The sequence below is a fragment of the Neophocaena asiaeorientalis genome, unplaced genomic scaffold (genome assembly GCF_003031525.2).
Source record: "Neophocaena asiaeorientalis asiaeorientalis breed wild unplaced genomic scaffold, Neophocaena_asiaeorientalis_V1.1 scaffold689, whole genome shotgun sequence".
In the NCBI taxonomy this organism is placed as follows: Eukaryota; Metazoa; Chordata; class Mammalia; order Artiodactyla; family Phocoenidae; genus Neophocaena; species Neophocaena asiaeorientalis.
The window spans coordinates 2,459,947-2,476,500 of NW_020175666.1; the positions used below are offsets into that span (position 1 = coordinate 2,459,947).

The 16,554-nt window shown below is 43.9% G+C and overlaps 1 protein-coding gene across 2 annotated transcripts in view; it reads right to left on the reverse strand.

Annotated features, from left to right (window-relative positions):
- The window catches only part of XDH (xanthine dehydrogenase), a 59,737-nt gene extending 49,242 nt beyond the window's left edge, over positions 1-10,495 (reverse strand). For both annotated transcript variants that reach the window (XM_024731529.1, XM_024731531.1), the window contains exons 1-4: positions 10,400-10,495; positions 5,238-5,295; positions 2,242-2,338; positions 824-932 (exon numbers count right to left, since the gene is read on the reverse strand). In XM_024731529.1, the coding sequence (XP_024587297.1) occupies positions 824-932; positions 2,242-2,338; positions 5,238-5,295; positions 10,400-10,441 (306 nt within the window). In that variant the 5' untranslated portion in view covers positions 10,442-10,495. The remainder of the gene's footprint in view (positions 1-823; positions 933-2,241; positions 2,339-5,237; positions 5,296-10,399) is intronic.
- Positions 10,496-16,554: the final 6,059 nt, after the last annotated feature.

Consider the following 16,554-nt stretch of genomic DNA (forward strand, 5'->3'; position numbering starts at 1 on the left):
TAAGGGGCACAAGGGTGGCAGGATCTGAATGACACAGTCAAGGGAAGATTAAGAAAAGGGCCTGGCTCAGGCACCTTCCATGATGCAATCTCCTAAGGACCTCCTGCCTCAGTTTCCCTAAACGTAAGCACCGGGGACAGTGGCTTTTCCTTCCCACTGTGCTCTGCTCCCACATGGGCTCCATTCCACCTTGTCTACGAGCATCCTTTCTCTCTCCTCAAACCCCTCAGATTACTGCCCACTCTTCCCCAAAGTGTTCCCAATTTCGCTTCATCCTCAGGTGCCTGGTACCTTCAGGGAGAAAGCACTGGTCAGACACCCATGTGTCTCTGTTCTCTGACTCAGCCCTTGCTAACCTCCATTTGAATGAGCCCATGTCTATATGATCCATGGGTGAAAGGTGAGAGGTGCAATGAAATTACCACTGGAGGGAGCAGGGAGTAGGTGGGCTTTTTTATCAAGGGGCACAGAGCATTTGGAATCTTCAATCTGAGACGGCAAGGGGGCTTCCTAAGCACGCTCGGGCACAAGGTGAGGAAGTCCCTCTGCCCCTCCTCCCTCCAGCTGTGACACAGCTGGACTTACCAGCCGCCAGATCCAGTTGACCTCTTGGTTCCCACGGGGCATGCAATGTCACCATCCACCCAGACACAGGAGGGAGCTCCAGGCTCGGGTGCCTCCACTTTCTGCCTCACAGCCATCCCCTCACCTCCACGAGGATCTGGGGAGGTGGCTGGGCCGGAATGCCACCTTTGCCCGGGAAGTGACACTCAGCCCAACAACCCAGAGCAAGTCTGCAGCCTTGGTCAGAGCCTCTGGTTACCTGCACAGGATGCAGCCTCGTCTTGGTACTTCCGATTCCTTCCACAGTTGTTACGGCAACATGGTGCAAGGAGCAAATGGGGGCCAGGCAGGCATTGGCAGAAAAGTGACTGGAACCCAAATTAAGGTCATTCCATCGACCACTCAGGTCATCAGAGCAGACCTGAGTGCAGGGTCTGGGAGATCTGTGATGCCTGTGTCACTTCTCTTCACTCTATATTATGTTCTTGTCTTTTCTACAGGTGTCCTCACCTCTCTACCCAAGACTCTGCGCCCGAGCCCCTCCAGCATCCTGTGGAGTCACACATCGGTGCACCCTAGGCCTCTGAGCTGGAGCATGGGAGCCAGGGTCACTTTCAGCTGCCTCTTAGCCTGACACTGGAGGCTGAGTCAAGAGGAAGCTTCTGGCAGTTTCCAGGCCCAAAGTGTGCTCCTCTCTCTGCAGGGCCCGTCCTTAGCCACTTCAATTTCAGAACCTCCTGTCACTTTTGCTTCTCTGCTTTCACTCACCTCCATTTCTCCCATTCCTCTGTGGGGAGAGGGAGGGGAAATCCCCAGGTGGCATGGGACACCAACCCCTGAGAAAGAGCTTCCCCACATCTATCCTTTTATTCACCGCTCATTCACTCATACAGACAACATCAGTTACTGAAGGCCAACCAAGTGCCAGGCACCCTGCCGAGGGCTGAGGAAATAGAGGTGAATAAGATGGAATCTCTGTCCTCTAATAGCTTGCCTTCAACTCAGGAAAACAGAAGCCAGTGTGAAGATGAAATTTAAATATTTTACGGTAAGTGTTTCAGGAGGGCTATGCACAGGGCACCATGGCACCAGCAGAGACAAGGGGCACCTAACCCAGTCTTGGGAGGTCAAGGAAGGCTTCCTAGAGGAGGTGATATTTTGCCCAGTCCTAAAGTGCTAGTAAGAGATAGCCAGGTAGAGAAGTCCTTGAGAAAAGGACATTCAAGACGGGAAACAGCTTCTGCAAAGACCAAGAAATGAATGGGCATGGAGCATTGGTAGTTCACAATTGTTTCTGCATGAACAGAGCGCTGGACCCGTGAAGAGAAAGAAAACTGGAGAGGAAAGATGGGGAAAATTGCAGGACCTCACATGTTGAACAAAAAGACTGGACTTTAATTTGGGGGCAATGGAGGCCTACTGAAGGATTTCATGGGATGTGATATAAGTCTGAATCTTAAAAAGACGACTTTTTTCAGCAGTTCAGAATCTTGTCCATATATATTTATAAGCCAGGAGGATACTTCCTAAGACATCATTCTATAATGTCCCTCTTCATGACCAAAGTCTACTTAGAAACACAGGGGCTTACGTGTATATACGCACACGTACACTCACTCAAAAGCTGACCCCTGCATCACGGTCCGCAAAGGCCATCAGCCAGCAGGCAAAGGATACATGACCTTGTCCTGGAGACGATCATACTTGGAAAGCATCACCGTGCAGGCCCCACAGCCGCCTTCTCCGCAGCCCAGCTTTGTCCCTCTCAGCCCCACTGGATGGTCAAGGGTTAAAGAATATGAACTCAGAGAAAAAAAAGTCTTTGTTGGGCTGCTGGGAAATGCCTGGACTGAGCTTCGAGTGAAGAGCCATTCGTCCACACACAGGCTTAGGCCCCTCAACCCGGGAGGCAGCAGACCCACACGGTCTCCCACTCAGACGGGATCAGGGAATGGGGCCAATTCCATTGTACAGAAAAGGAAAGGCACCAGCACCCATGTGTCAACCCCTGGGACTGGAGTTCCACTGTCTCTAATCCTGGAGATTTTCTTGGGATCAAGGTCTTCTAGGTGTGGTCTTAACAGTCCCCCAACCCTGTGGTCAGGCACCTCAAAGACTGAGTATGTGGGCCAGCCCTCACATCACCCCAGCTGGTCGTGCAAGGAAGCCATTCAAGCCAGCATGGGACTTGCTGAGTTCGGCTTCCCTCATCCCCCCGCCAAACCTTTTGGATTGATGAAGTCCAGGGACCAAAATTAAGGCCGGACCGGGGGCTTCTGAATATCCATCCCATAGGATATGTGAATGGAAATTAAAATGAAGATATTTTTGAGGTCAGAAACCAACACTGGAGCCACCTCTTATATATTGGGGGAAACAAAATCTCTGATACTTTGCGCTTGAAAAGTGCCTAACTAATTAGGGCTATTCTGGAGAAGAGCAGTTATGGTGGCCTCTTTCCCAGGGACACACAGGCTCCATCGCTGCTTTTCCCTCAGGCCCACAGGCCTCCAGGCCATCTATCTTCCTACTGAAGATGGAAGGACCTGAGGCTATTATCCCTGGTCACTTCCCTAATTTCAAGATAAAATTAATAACTAACAATGATAAAGCATCTTCTACTTGGAAAGCAGCTATACCCATGGACCCATTTGATCTTCATAATAATGTGGTTAGCAGGTAGGGCAGGAATTTGTGAAAGAAAGAAAGAGAGAAAGAGAGAGAGAGGGAGGGAGGGAGGGAGAAAGGAAGACAGAGAGAGAGAAAGAGAGAGAGAGAGAGGGAAAGAGAGAAAGAAAGAAGGAAAGGAAGGAAGGAATGAAGGAACGAAGGAACAAAGGAACGAAGGGAGGAAGACTGAGACCCAAGATGTAATGTGCGCCCTGCAAGATGACAGCCACTTGTGTTACCTTGAGTGTTAGGGAACACGGCCATCTGACTCCTCCCCCACCATGCTGCTGCTTCTTTTAAAGCACAGCTAGGAAGGGATCTCTAGATCTCAAGTTATTCTCTTCACTAGTCTGGACGTATGAGATCAGCAGTTTAGACCACTCTAGGGGCACGTGAGGATGAATGGAAGCAGCCCAAAGTAGTCTAGAGGTCTTCTGCTAGCCTGGGCATCCTTCTGGAAGCCAGGGTAGAAGTCAAGGCTAGTGTCTTCTCTCTTGCCTGGAACTCCCACAGATCAACTCTCAACACAGGCAGCAGCAAGCCACGAGGCCTTCATATTTACATGCCAACTTTCAGGTTTGTAGTTCATTAGAGATTTGGCCTTTAAACCAGCCAACTGCTATGATCAGGAATTTCTGAGGCTCTCAGGTCTTCAAAACTGTACTAGAAATCTAAAATTGATGTCAACAATCTCTAAGAGTGAGCCTCTCTTTCCAGACCACCCAGGTAGATGGGCTGGAAATGGAGTCCCATGCAGTCCCCTGATCCCATTGAGTGACTCCAGGTCTACAAAAAACACCATCAGGTCCATGTGCTGTGAACCTCCAGGCCTGCCCCCACCAGGTCAAAAATCCAGGACAAAGTACACTAGAGCCAGCCACTATCTGATAGGAGGTGAAAGAACCAGAGGCAAGGCCATGGATTCCAGGCTGGCTTCTGAGGGTGCTGAAACGATCCTTTGTTGTTCCAAAGTATGTCACTGCAAGGAGCCACCAGACGTCCCTGCCTCTGGGAGCCGCAAGGGCTTACAGACAGAGGTCAGGATGAGTATCATTCTACAACAGACCCCTAGAGAGTTTCCAGTGTGGGTGGGAAGTTCAGAGCATGGCTCCCAGCTTCAGTCCAGGTCTGCCAGCATTTGCCCAGAACACACGAGGGGGAGGTGCGTCCCTTAACGCATCCAGCCTCGCTTCCTCCTCTGTTAAAGGGATCGCTGTGAATCAGTGAGATAGCCTACATAAACCACCTTGAACTCCACCCATATGTAGTCAGTGCCCATTAATGTTAGCTCCTATTCTAGCTTTACTGCTGGTATTGTTCCAGGGCCTCAGAATACTTTCCTACTAGGAAAGAACAAAAGGGATGGGGGATCTTACAGAAGCACTCCCCACTCCGGGAGCAGAGCAGTACCCCAACCCTGCTCAGGAGTCCCGCACCCCATGCTTCCCAGTGCCTGCCATTCCCACAGTGGATGGTGCCTCTACACGATTCCCACCTCAGGCATCCTTTTCCCCAAAAAATACCCCTTCCCCTGACTTTCTCTCCACCTTCGCAGAGCTAGAAACCCTGCCTGGGAAGCCCATTTATGTATTAACAAAGGTCTGAGGCAGGCTCTGCTCCTCCTGGGGGTGGGGGGAGGGGAATGACCATGAAGCTTGCCAGAGCTAAGGAGGGTCTTTTGGAGCTGCTTGTTTTACAGGCCCAGGGTAAAACCTTGGCATTACTAGAACCTTAAATGCAGGAGACTTGAAGAACATCAAGAACCATGTTCTTACTTGGCAGCTGAGAATTTCAGACCCACCAGGCTCAAATGACTTCCCAAGGTCACACAGCTGCCAAGTGGCAGAGTTGCAACTAAGACACAGGGGTCAAGAGCCCTAACCCAGTGCTCTTTCCTCTGCACTGCACGGCCTCCAGACCAGTCACTAGCAAATGGGATAAGGCCCAGAGAACGAGTCCCCAAGTGCCCCCTCTCCCTCACCCCTGCTCCAAAGTCAGGATACATTTTCTTCTCAAGTAGGCCAAAAGGGTTGTTTCTGGATCTGCATTTTTCTCCACCACCTATAAAAGCAAACACCAAAGAAAACTATATCAGAGGTATACTTAGTCATCGTCTCACCCAAGAATTTGTAGAGTTAATGGAGATGTGCTACATATATCATGAAAACGAAGGTGTTTTTCTTAATTCTATAAGATGAGCATATTAGCTGCAAGCCAAATCATGTACCTGCGGACATGCTGCAATTGTAAAATTCTGCATTAGGGCTCAGCTCTGGACCCACCACAGAGCACTTAGGTACAGCGCCGGCCGTGCTGGGCTGACCAAGGCAAAGTTCCCTTCAAATTGAACAAGTCATTTCATTTCCAGCTGCTGGAGCACATTTGTGAACGCCAGGGACAGCTGGGAGCGGTGGCATGCAGACCTCTGACTTTGCATCCTGGAGGGTGGACTCTCAGGCGGCGGACGGCCAGTCTGCTGGCCTGTGCTCGTAACAGAGTGTGGTATGCGTTGGGTCATCACAGTCAACAGCACTAACACAGGTGAGAAATGGAGGAGAAATCTCAAAGCAAAGGCCCACAAACAGAATGTTCAATAAGGCAGAAAGCTTGTCCATGAGGTGTGGTGCTAGTTTCAGATGCAAATCATCAAAGGAAATCTATGAAAACCTGTTTCACTTCTCCTCATGCATCATCAAGCCTAAAAGGGTCTGGGTGATTGGGATGATTAAGGGGAGAGAATGTGTGATAAGAGTTTCTTTAGAGAGACCTGCACTATGATTCTCACATCTTCCTAAAGTAGGAGGAGGAGGTATCTGCCTCATACCTCCAACTTCATGAGGGGCTTCTATAGCCCTACATGTAAAGCTCACATGCTGCAGGGCGTATGGTGGTCTGGCTTAGCTAAAAGATAGAAAAAGTCTTACCAGACAAGCTGAGGAAGAATTGTAGTGTAAGGATTGATGTGCTCTTCCAGAGTTTGGAAGAGCAAAGGATGTGAAATTGTTGTGCCATGGACCCAGCACCGGCCATATGTGAGAGAGAGAACTTGCTTGGAGGTGTTTAAATCATTCCTGAAAGACTGACTACGGGAGGTGATGGGACCTCCATCAGAGTCTGTGTGGAGTGGACCTCCCAAAACTGGAGGCTGAGGGAGAACAGCCAGACTGAGAAAACAGCCCCCTACACCATGTCATGAGACTTGCAGTTGAAGGTTCCCAGCAGCGGGAAGCCATCCTACACCAGCACCTAATAAATAAGAACTTTCTCACTACCCTCTCCTCTCTGTCCTGAAATGAAACTGTGTTTGGCAACTTATAATTGCCCATTGGATTTTTTTTCACTAAGAGTAATCCAGAAGGTCATGAAACTACCAAAATTTACCCTTGAATAAAGTTGAAAGGAAAGTGGAAGATAAAATTAATTTTCTTTTATGATTATACCCCACAGGTACAGCTTGTTCAAATTTTCCTGGTTATAAATTTCACACAAGGAGTTGTTTCTTTTCTCTTGGAAATTAAATCATAAATGCACAAAATAAAAGTCTTTATTACCTTTCTCATAGATGGCAATAAGGTCCTCTTAGCTTGCCAAGAGGCTCCTGCCTCCCCTTCCTCCTGCCCTGCTGCTCTCCTTTTATCACATCCCATCAGTTCTCTGCTCAGTGCCTTCAGTGACCTCCCACATATTCAAGGTAGCATCCAAGTTCCTTAGGCTGTCTTTCAAGACCCTTTTCAATGTGTCCCCAGTCTTCATTTTCAGCCAGTTCCCCTCCTGCTTCCCTGCCAAGCTGGTCTTCATACTCCAGTGAAAATACAACTTAAACCCTCTAACTCCTGTGCCTTTGGCCATTCCATTCCTCTTTCACCTGCATCTTGACTTATTAGAAGACCCCAAACACTTCCCTATCACCCCAGCCACAAGTGGTCCAACCTTCCTTGAATTCCTCAGAGAATGACCAGACCACTCTCATGGCATGGCTGCGGTGTTTGTCCCATCAAACCCCAGAGAACCCTCTCTCAAAAGGATGCCCAAAGGAAATGTGTATTCTAAAAGAAAAACACTGTGGGTAAGTGAGCTTAGGAAATGCTGGGTTAAACAGATTGCTCTGGTAAAACTCAAGCACCAAAACAAATAATAGCCATAATGGATTACAAACCATTAACTAGAATTGAAACTCGTAAGTCCAAACCGATCATTAATAAATAAACAAGTAGGAGAGAAAGGAAAGTTCTTCCTGACAGAAGAATACCAACTAGTGGCCATTTTGGGTGGCCATTTTGTAATTCAGCACAATAAGTGATCTGGTCAAGAATTATCAATGGATGCTGCAACTAGCAGATGAAAGTTTGATAATCAAGGTATTTACATAGTCCCAAAGTATCTTCTCACAGATTATTCATTAATTATAAAGGGAAAAGAGTACTCTTACAGTGGAGATTGCAAGATTACTGGTGGACACCACCTTAACTGAGTGATCAAAGTTCACATCACAAGTAATGGGGAAAACCGATAACATGTGCTTCCTGATATAATCCACCAAGAAAGACATGTCACTTCTCTGGTATCCTGCCCAAAATGCAGACTCTGAGTCTAATTAGAAGAAAGCACGACAAGCTCAAAATGAGGGACCTTTTAAAAAATAATGGCTCGTTCTCTTCAGAAACATCAACGTCACAAAAGAGAAAGGAAAGCTAAGGAGCTGTTCCAGATTAAGGGAAACTAAAGAGATATGACAACTAAGTACAAGGCATGATCCTGGATCCTGGGATTGGGGGGGTGAAAGCCATAAATGACTTTACTGGGAAACTTGGAATAACGCTCTACATAAAGTTTATAGATTAGACTAGTATTATGTTAACACTAGATTTCCTGATTTTTATAATTAGATTGTGGTTATGTAAGAATACACTTATTCTTAGTTTAAGGGATAGAGAAGTATGATATCTGAAATTTATTTTTTATACTTATTTATTTATTCATTTATTCACTAGGTTGCATTGGGTCTTAGTTGTGGCACACGGGCTCCAGAGCATGCAGGCTCAGTAGTTGCGGCAAGTGGGCTCTCTAGTTGTGCTGCACGGACTCTAGAGTGTACGGACTTAGTTGCCCTGCGGCATGTGGGATCTTAGTTCCTTGACCAGGGATTGAACCTGCATCCCCTGCATTGGAAGGAGGATTCTTAAACACTGGATCACCAGGGAAGTCCCTGATATCTGAAATTTATCCTCAATGGTTCAGAAAGAAAATTTTATACTTTATGTATTTATTCCAATTAATTACATGCATAAATTATATATATATAATTACGTATTCATACATCTATATATCTATTTATATGCACAGATCTATACACATATATGCATACTTAAAGAAAGGATGTTAAAGCAAATGTGGCAAAATGTTAGGTGTTGAATTTGGGCAAGTCTATTTAATATTTCTTTGCATTCTTCTTGCAACTTCCTTGTAAATTTAAAATACCTTTAAAGTACAAAGTCTGAAAAATAAGTTTCTTTAGTAGAGGGTTTCTCTGGGTTTTAATATTCATCCATTCATTCTGTCCACATTCATTGGGCACCTACTATGTGCCAACACTATACAAAGTGGTCTAGGAATATCTAAGAAGAGTATCTGGTGGGGATACTTTTCTTTGAAATACATTTTGGAATATGGTACCTTACCTAATCACAATCCACTTTGCCAACTAGTTCATAAACTCCTGAATGTTAAGTGCCTGGTCTTAGAGATGCCACTGTGTAAGTAATGGATGGAGAAAGCCAATTCAACGACTGTTTCTTAAATCTCTACAATGCAATTGCTGAATGTGACAAAGTCGTTGGAATTCTTGGCTGCAAGTCTAACAGCCACCAACAAGGATGATTTGCCCTGCCTCTTAGTTTGCTACCAGAGACCAATTCTGAAAAGAGGTCGGCACAGAGAGACAGCTCTGCACCTGGAAGAGCACAGCTGACCCCAGTTCCCAGGGCCACCCAGTGATACCACTCAAACTGAATCCAACAGTCCTGGGAGCACTGACATTGTGGCGGCTCATGGAATTCCCCTGCTACTCATCCAAATATATCCTGACAATTTAAGCACTAGATGCATTTTAGTTCTTGAAAATTGCCTCCCAAGTCACCCAGTTTCTCAACTCAAAATTGCCAATGCTGCAAAACAAACAAAATTGCTCTGACGATGGGGTATAACCATCACTCCTACGGCGCACACGGCCATTCACAATGTGCAGCCAAGGCTACCCTTTTACTGTCGCTTTCCTTTCCAACGAGGGAGCTGAAGCAGATGCAAGCACCTCAACACCCGTGTAGGGAGAGCAAGTGGACAGTGGAGACAATGTGATGTGCTTGCCCCCTCTTCTCCCTGCACCTGCATTAAGATCCGCAAAGATTCTCACCCTTCCGGTGCTGCAAGAACTGGTACCCTTATCTTAAGACCGCCCTCTGCCCTACCATCCCCACCTTCCCTAGGTCCCTGTGCAGCAATGAAGTTAATCCAAGTGAGCAATTTTTATCAAAGTAAGAGGTTTGCAATATTTATATGTATAACTAAGTGTGGGGTGGGGGGGGGAGAAAAGCGTGCCCTTTAAGAAATAAAAATTGTGACTTGCCACAAGATGTCAGTATATGTCCTCACACAACTTAGCTGTTACATTTACACAGATGAAATATCAGAATCAAAGCTGTGTACATCTTACACCCTGAGATTAGCAAGAAAACACATTCCTGCTCCTTTTCTCAGTAAAGAAAGCAACAAAAGCCTTAGGATACATTTGATTAAACACAGAAATGGAGGTGACCTCCAATCTCACCTAGAACCCTGCCCACCTTTCTCAGCTTCCTGCCAGTGTCTCTATTACCGTGAAGAGGTGGCAAGGAGCACGGGTGAACTCACAGGCGCCTTTCTTCTCGCTTCCCTCCCCATCACTGCTTTACCCTGTGAGTATCTTGACTGTGTTCTAACCCTGAGAAGGTCTTCTTTCCCCAGTGTTACCCCAAATGCAGCAACAACTTTGAAGGAAGAGAGAGAAAGAGAGAAGGCGAACAAATAAGGGAGAACACAAAAGAGAGAGAACAAGAACAGGTCTTTTCCGGAGGACACACATCCCTCCCGGGGACCAGGGAAACCAGAGAAAGGGTCAGCTTCTGCTTACCTTTTTGCCATTCACAAAGAAAACCAACTCATCTGCTGTCATTGTCACAGGTTGGGGGTCCCTGAACTCCAGGTACCTTATGCCCAAGAGGCACTGCCAGTTATTACTGCTCTGCAACTTGAAAAATACGCCTCCCAAAAAAATGAAATGAAGTCAGCCGATGGGAGGGACCAAGCTCAGAGCTTCGGGGCATGGAGAGTTCTTGGCAAAAGACACCCGTTTACATAATCAAGGAAAATGCAATCACACACAGCAAATCACACCCCCAACACCTGTGTCGAAGAGCACAGAGGAAGACACAGGCAGATATCAGCAAGGAGGATGCCTTGGTGCCAGATGACTGTGGGTCTTAGGAACCACCCTCACAGAACCTGCTTCATCCTCCCACTTGCTGAAGACGGAGAAGGCGGAAGGGCCATGGTCACAGTGACAGTCACGGCAATAGAGGTGATTCACACCCTCCGCGTCTACACTTGTCATTTTACCATTTAGGTTTACAGCAACCCAGACTCAGCACTTACATGCAGGACTCATTCTCCCAGAGCTTGGAGGGGTCTGGAGTCATAAGAGGCAGGGTCCAGTTCTTCAGACGCAAAATCTTGCATTTGACCTCAGCAGGTCTCTTATCACTTTCAGAACGCACTTATTTTCATCCTGTAAATGGGCAAATGAATGACATCAAGAGCAAAAGGCTGAGTGACAAATGATGTATTTTTGGAAGTGCTTTGTAAATAAGCAAACAACCAAAATTTTTATTACTATTGCAAATGTATTCTCAACAGCACAGCAAAAATAATCCTGATAACAAACCACTTTTGAGGTTTTCCTTTTGTTTCTCTCAGGGAAATACCCTTGATTAAATTGTTGGAATAACTCATAAAAATATTTCAAAATACTGTACCAAATAAAATGTGCGTATCTCATAGGCATAGGCCAAATTAATACAGAGCTGAAAACCTTCCCCCATCCAGTCTCCATTAACTCCTGGTATAAACACACATGCATATCACCCACCCAGGCAGCACCAATGGGCTCTAAAGTCCAGCGGCCAACTGCCCCTCCCAACTCTCTCTCTCTCCCTCTCTCACACACACGCACACGCACACACACACACACACACACCAGCATTCTCTCTGGTCTTCTACGAAGCTAGCCTCTGTGAAGTAGGTCGCTTCCACTACACCCCTTGAAAGATATGAGTGGGGAAGAAAGCAGTATTGGGCAGATGTGCTTGGTACAGAAATAATCTAGAGAAACTGAAGACTGCCAGGACAGCCACCATGTAATCAACACGATGCCGCTCTCCACACAGACTTTATTTAAGCAGGAGATGAAATTCCACTCGTAGGGTGGTTAATCATCCCAATTTGTCCCCAACTGTCTTGGTTTTAACACTAAATCCCTGGCAAATCCTTCAGTCCAAGGCAAACTAAGATGATTGGTCAGCATAAAACAGTGGTTCTTAACTGAGGAAGGGGGATCTTCATCCCAGGAGCCTTTCTGGCAATGTCTGGGGATATGTCTTGTTGACAGAAATCATCAAGAATCAATTAATAATAATAATAATAGAAGAGAGTTTTATTTGAGCCAAACTGAGGACTACACTCCAGGAGACAGTGTCTCCGATAGTTCCAGAGAAACATGGTTTTCAGAACAGTTTTATATCTTGTCAGAAAAAAGAGCATCTAACATGACAAGAGTACATCCCTTCATGGTTTCAGAAAAGACAGATCAGCACATACACAGCACATTTACTGACAGATCAGTAAAGCCCTGGCACCTAGGAAAGGAGACTTATCATGAAAGGAGTACCAGCACCGGTGTCCCAGGAAGGGAGGCATTTACTATTTATCTTTAAAATGGACAGTTTTACTTCTGGTCAATGCAGCCTTTTCTTTATCAGTTAAAGCAGGTGTACGACGTATATTTAATGGGTCACAAAACAGGCTGTTCTAGTTAGCATAAAGATAAATCATGTATATGCCAGAATGACTTCCCCACACCTCAGTATGTGAAAATTTCTTCCATCATTTCTTTTTTTTGATTGAATAAAATCTTTCAAAAGAAAGCAGTGATGACCAAAGTATTTGTCCCTTGATGCCAGAGTGGTTGCTGCCTGTCCAACACGTCCCTCGGTGCTAGGACTTCCTCTGTCTTTCTTTTTTCTAGGAAAAGAGTTGCCTAATTATTCTCATTGGGGAGTAATTACTTAATCAACCAAAGTAAACACAGAGGTATATGATGATGGATAAACATAGGGTATATTATCAATTATATCAAATTGTTGCACAAGCTTTATACTTGTGTTTGGGGCAGTCAACTTAGAGCAAACAGTGATACATGTCATGAGTACCTTGATAGCTAGGAAAAGAATAATAATACATACTACAACAATGACAATCATCTATAAAGCAAATCAGGGGGGAAAAAAGGCCTATTACTGAGGGAAGCTAACCAAAGAGATTATTTAAAGGGTTAGCTTCCCATACATCTTTTAGCCTTTTTGCCTTTTGGGAATTGTTTTTCTAAGTGTATGCCTACTTTTCCACAGGTGTTGATATAAGTGCAACAAGTAATGTGAGCAACAGCACAGCAACTCTTGTTAAGCCAGCAGAAAATCTAAGGCAACCTTGTTATCAAATACTACCTGGGCTGAGGAGTTTAGGGATGTCTGTTGTGCTGCAATGCTTTCCGCAGTGTCCTCAGCTATTTGACCAATGGTGACTGATAGATTTCTGATCAGCTCTCTGCTTACATATACTCCTGCACTATGAATCGAGATTCCCAAAAGACGTCCCCACCAGGTATCTTGGTATCCTGCTAAAATGGATCTCTTGACTCTGTAATGAACAGAGAAAGGAGGTTCATCTATTGCCTTATATAGAAACAATGGGGTAGCATAACGTACCAGTAAACATAGTATTCTATTTGCCAGCTATTAAGACATTTATGTGCCCATCTTTGGGAAAGTGGGTCAATTCTAATACCACATGCAAAGATAAAACCTGGGGAAGCACAAGCAGTCTCCATAATAGCCTTGTTAATTGGAAGCTTTCTTAACATAATATTAAACCATGGATCATTTTTCTTGCAGCTTTTCCAAAAGCTATCTGTATGGCATTTGACATTTAAGAGTAGCTGGCATAATTTACTCGTGTTTTTCTCTTTAAGACATCTGTTAATTAAGTAAGGAACAAAGTGAAGCAGTCCTAGGGTTCGTTGTATCTGGTCTCTAAAGACTGAGGACAGTATCAGACAAGGGATGGACACATTAATATGTTGAAGAATTTGAACCTGAAATGTTAGGCCAGAGAGAGGTCATTCTATATGAGTGGTAATGTTTGGAACATCAGAAAAGTCGGTGACAGGTATTAAGAGGGGCCTAAATCAGTCTTGTATTCACTGAGGAATTTGATGACAGATCCAACAATGTGTTAAATTGCCCTCAGTAACTATATGCTGTGACAACTTTACTAGACAATGTTCTTTTCATCCTGAACATTGGGGCAAAAGCATAGCTAGAAATAAAACAATAATTTTCAATTTGATAGAGAGATAAACATTTGGTAAACAGTTCAATTGAACTGGTAGAGCAAGTCTTCCAGGCTTGGTCCAGATTCTTGGGTCCGTTGTCTACCACTGATGTCTTCTTCTCATCTCGGCTTGATGGTACTTGCCTCAGTCAGTGAAAGCCAGGTCAGAAATAGGTGTTAAAGTTCACTTGGGTGGAGGGGACTTTTTAAAATGAGAGATGTGAATCCATGAGTCTACGCCCTTTCGTGTGACAGCACATGGATTAGTAGATAATGCCTGATAAGGTATTATCAGGTATCATTATTTTACATGAGCACATTGCAGGCTATGGGGCGTCTGATCTTTATCCAAAGACAGATTGTTGAGGTAAGCTTCAGAACCAAGCTTAGAACGTCTTCTAAGTAATTCAGTGACACTTCACAACAATGTAACATAGAAACAAGGAGCCATCTAGGAAATGAGTCTTAAGCAATAAATATCAAACCTCAATGACAATTAACATCATGAGAACTTAATATACATGAAGGTATATTAATGAAACAATTTCTTCCCTCTAAAATTATCCACATCCCTTTGTAAAATATAGCCAAATTAAGACTAATCTGTTTGCAAAATGTCTGGTTTCAATAAACTTGGCCTGACTATTAACATAAGTGTAATTGATCATATGGACTCTTTGAAGTTTGACTTCGTTGGACCTTTTCATAAGGAATCCAAATGGAACTTTCAACAGGCTTCTTAAGGCCAGGAAAGTCATGCCAAGGACTTGCCATCAGATTCTGCCTGTAATACCTACAGGTTTGGTAGGATTTCTCTCTTCTCAAGATCCAAAATATCTTGAGGTTCCTGCAAGTGCCAGGAAGTGGTCCTTCTTAATCACCTGGTAAGGTTGCTGGGAACCCGGTAAGTAAGGTACTAGCTTGTTTTATCAAGGGGCTATATGGTTCCATAAAGTCTACCCTAGTTCTTTAAAACTATCTAGCCATACTTTATTTTATGGATATTCCCAAACGTGACATTTCGGTCAAAGCCATAGTAATATTGCCAGTGTTTCCAACTGTGTCTTGTTATAAGGAGAACAAATTCTTACTGAACTCATGCAAATAACTGCATTGCCATGAAAATAAGAATAGTCACTAATTAAGAGTTTCCAAATTCTGGTGGGATCAGGAAGGGAGAAAAGGTAAAGGTTTTAACTCTGATTACAAAGATATAATTTACTAAATTGGTGTAAGTCATAATTAGCTTAGGGGAAATATTTCCTTATATCTGGAAAATAAAGATGAAAGGCCAGTAATAGTTCAGACAAAAAAAATCACTAAAATTACCATTATATTTATCAGTTCATTCAATCCCATATAACTAATTCTTATTCTTCTTGAGTCCAGTATTTCCTTTAGTTCTGTTGATCTTGCCTGATGATTGGAGGCAATAGTGTCAGTGATAATTTCAAGAAGTTTGCAAGGTTTTTGTTAAGGCTCCTACAATTTACACAGGAAAGTGGGTGCATTGATCGCTGGAGACTGTGGAAGGTATACCCCAAGTAGAAAACATTTTCTAACAGTTTCGTTGTCATTGTGAGGGCACCAGCCTTGCAGTAAGGGAAGGCTTTAACCCATCAAATGAAAAATGGAGTTTGCCAGAGATCCAGGAAGAGCCAAGCAGTCATCTTGGGTTTCCCAAGGTCCAACTATTTAATTTACAGCTATTCCTGACTCATCTAAATTTCACTGATTTAGGAGCAGACTGTTGCCATGTTACAAGGACATCAGGATGGCAAAAGTCTGACAATGAGAGGTTAATTTTTTGCAGAAGTAGAATGGACTTTATACATGCCATAATCTTTACAGATTCTGTTGTTGCTGCCTTTGCATGAAAGTCTTCTGGGCATTTCCCTTATACTTGAGTTCAGTCCCTTTAGTGTGAGTCTCAATTTTGATGACAGATAACATTTTATGTCAGGACAAATAAGACTTCCAGGAATTTCACATAATTTCTGGAACACTTACAATGCATATAAGTGTCTGGAACACTTAAAATGCATATGTAGTGTCCATATGTATGGACACTACTTAAAGAAAGCTGAATCTTTTATTTCTTGACAGTGCTTCCCATGACAACATGCCTAATTAATTTAATATCTCTCTTTTTATAAGGAGAGAAAAATATCTCAAAGTTAGTTCTAAACCAAAAGACTTCATTTAGAATTCGAGTTTGGGAAAGTTTTTCAAAGATATCAAAAAGGTTTTTAAAACAGTCAAATAAGTCACTGTGAAAAAAATGTTTAGTCATTCACTTAGCCAAAGTGACAATAAAATATTTCAAAGGCAAATACAGAAAGACAACAGATTGCTTAAAATGTAAAGAAAGTTTTACAATCCGTTATCAAAACAGATCAATATTCCAAGAAAACTTTGTCCTAACAGGGAGAGAACCAAATGCTAGTTTTGCAGCAGCTTACCTTTAAATTCAATCTCAGCCAGTCCTGACCACCACTTTTCTCAGAGTGCCTTTTCCACAAACCTCCCACAACTTTCTATATCCAAATTTGTTTCTTATTTTCTTTCCCATTTAGAAATAACAAGATTCAGGACAAAATCACTTTTTTTTTTTTTTTTTTT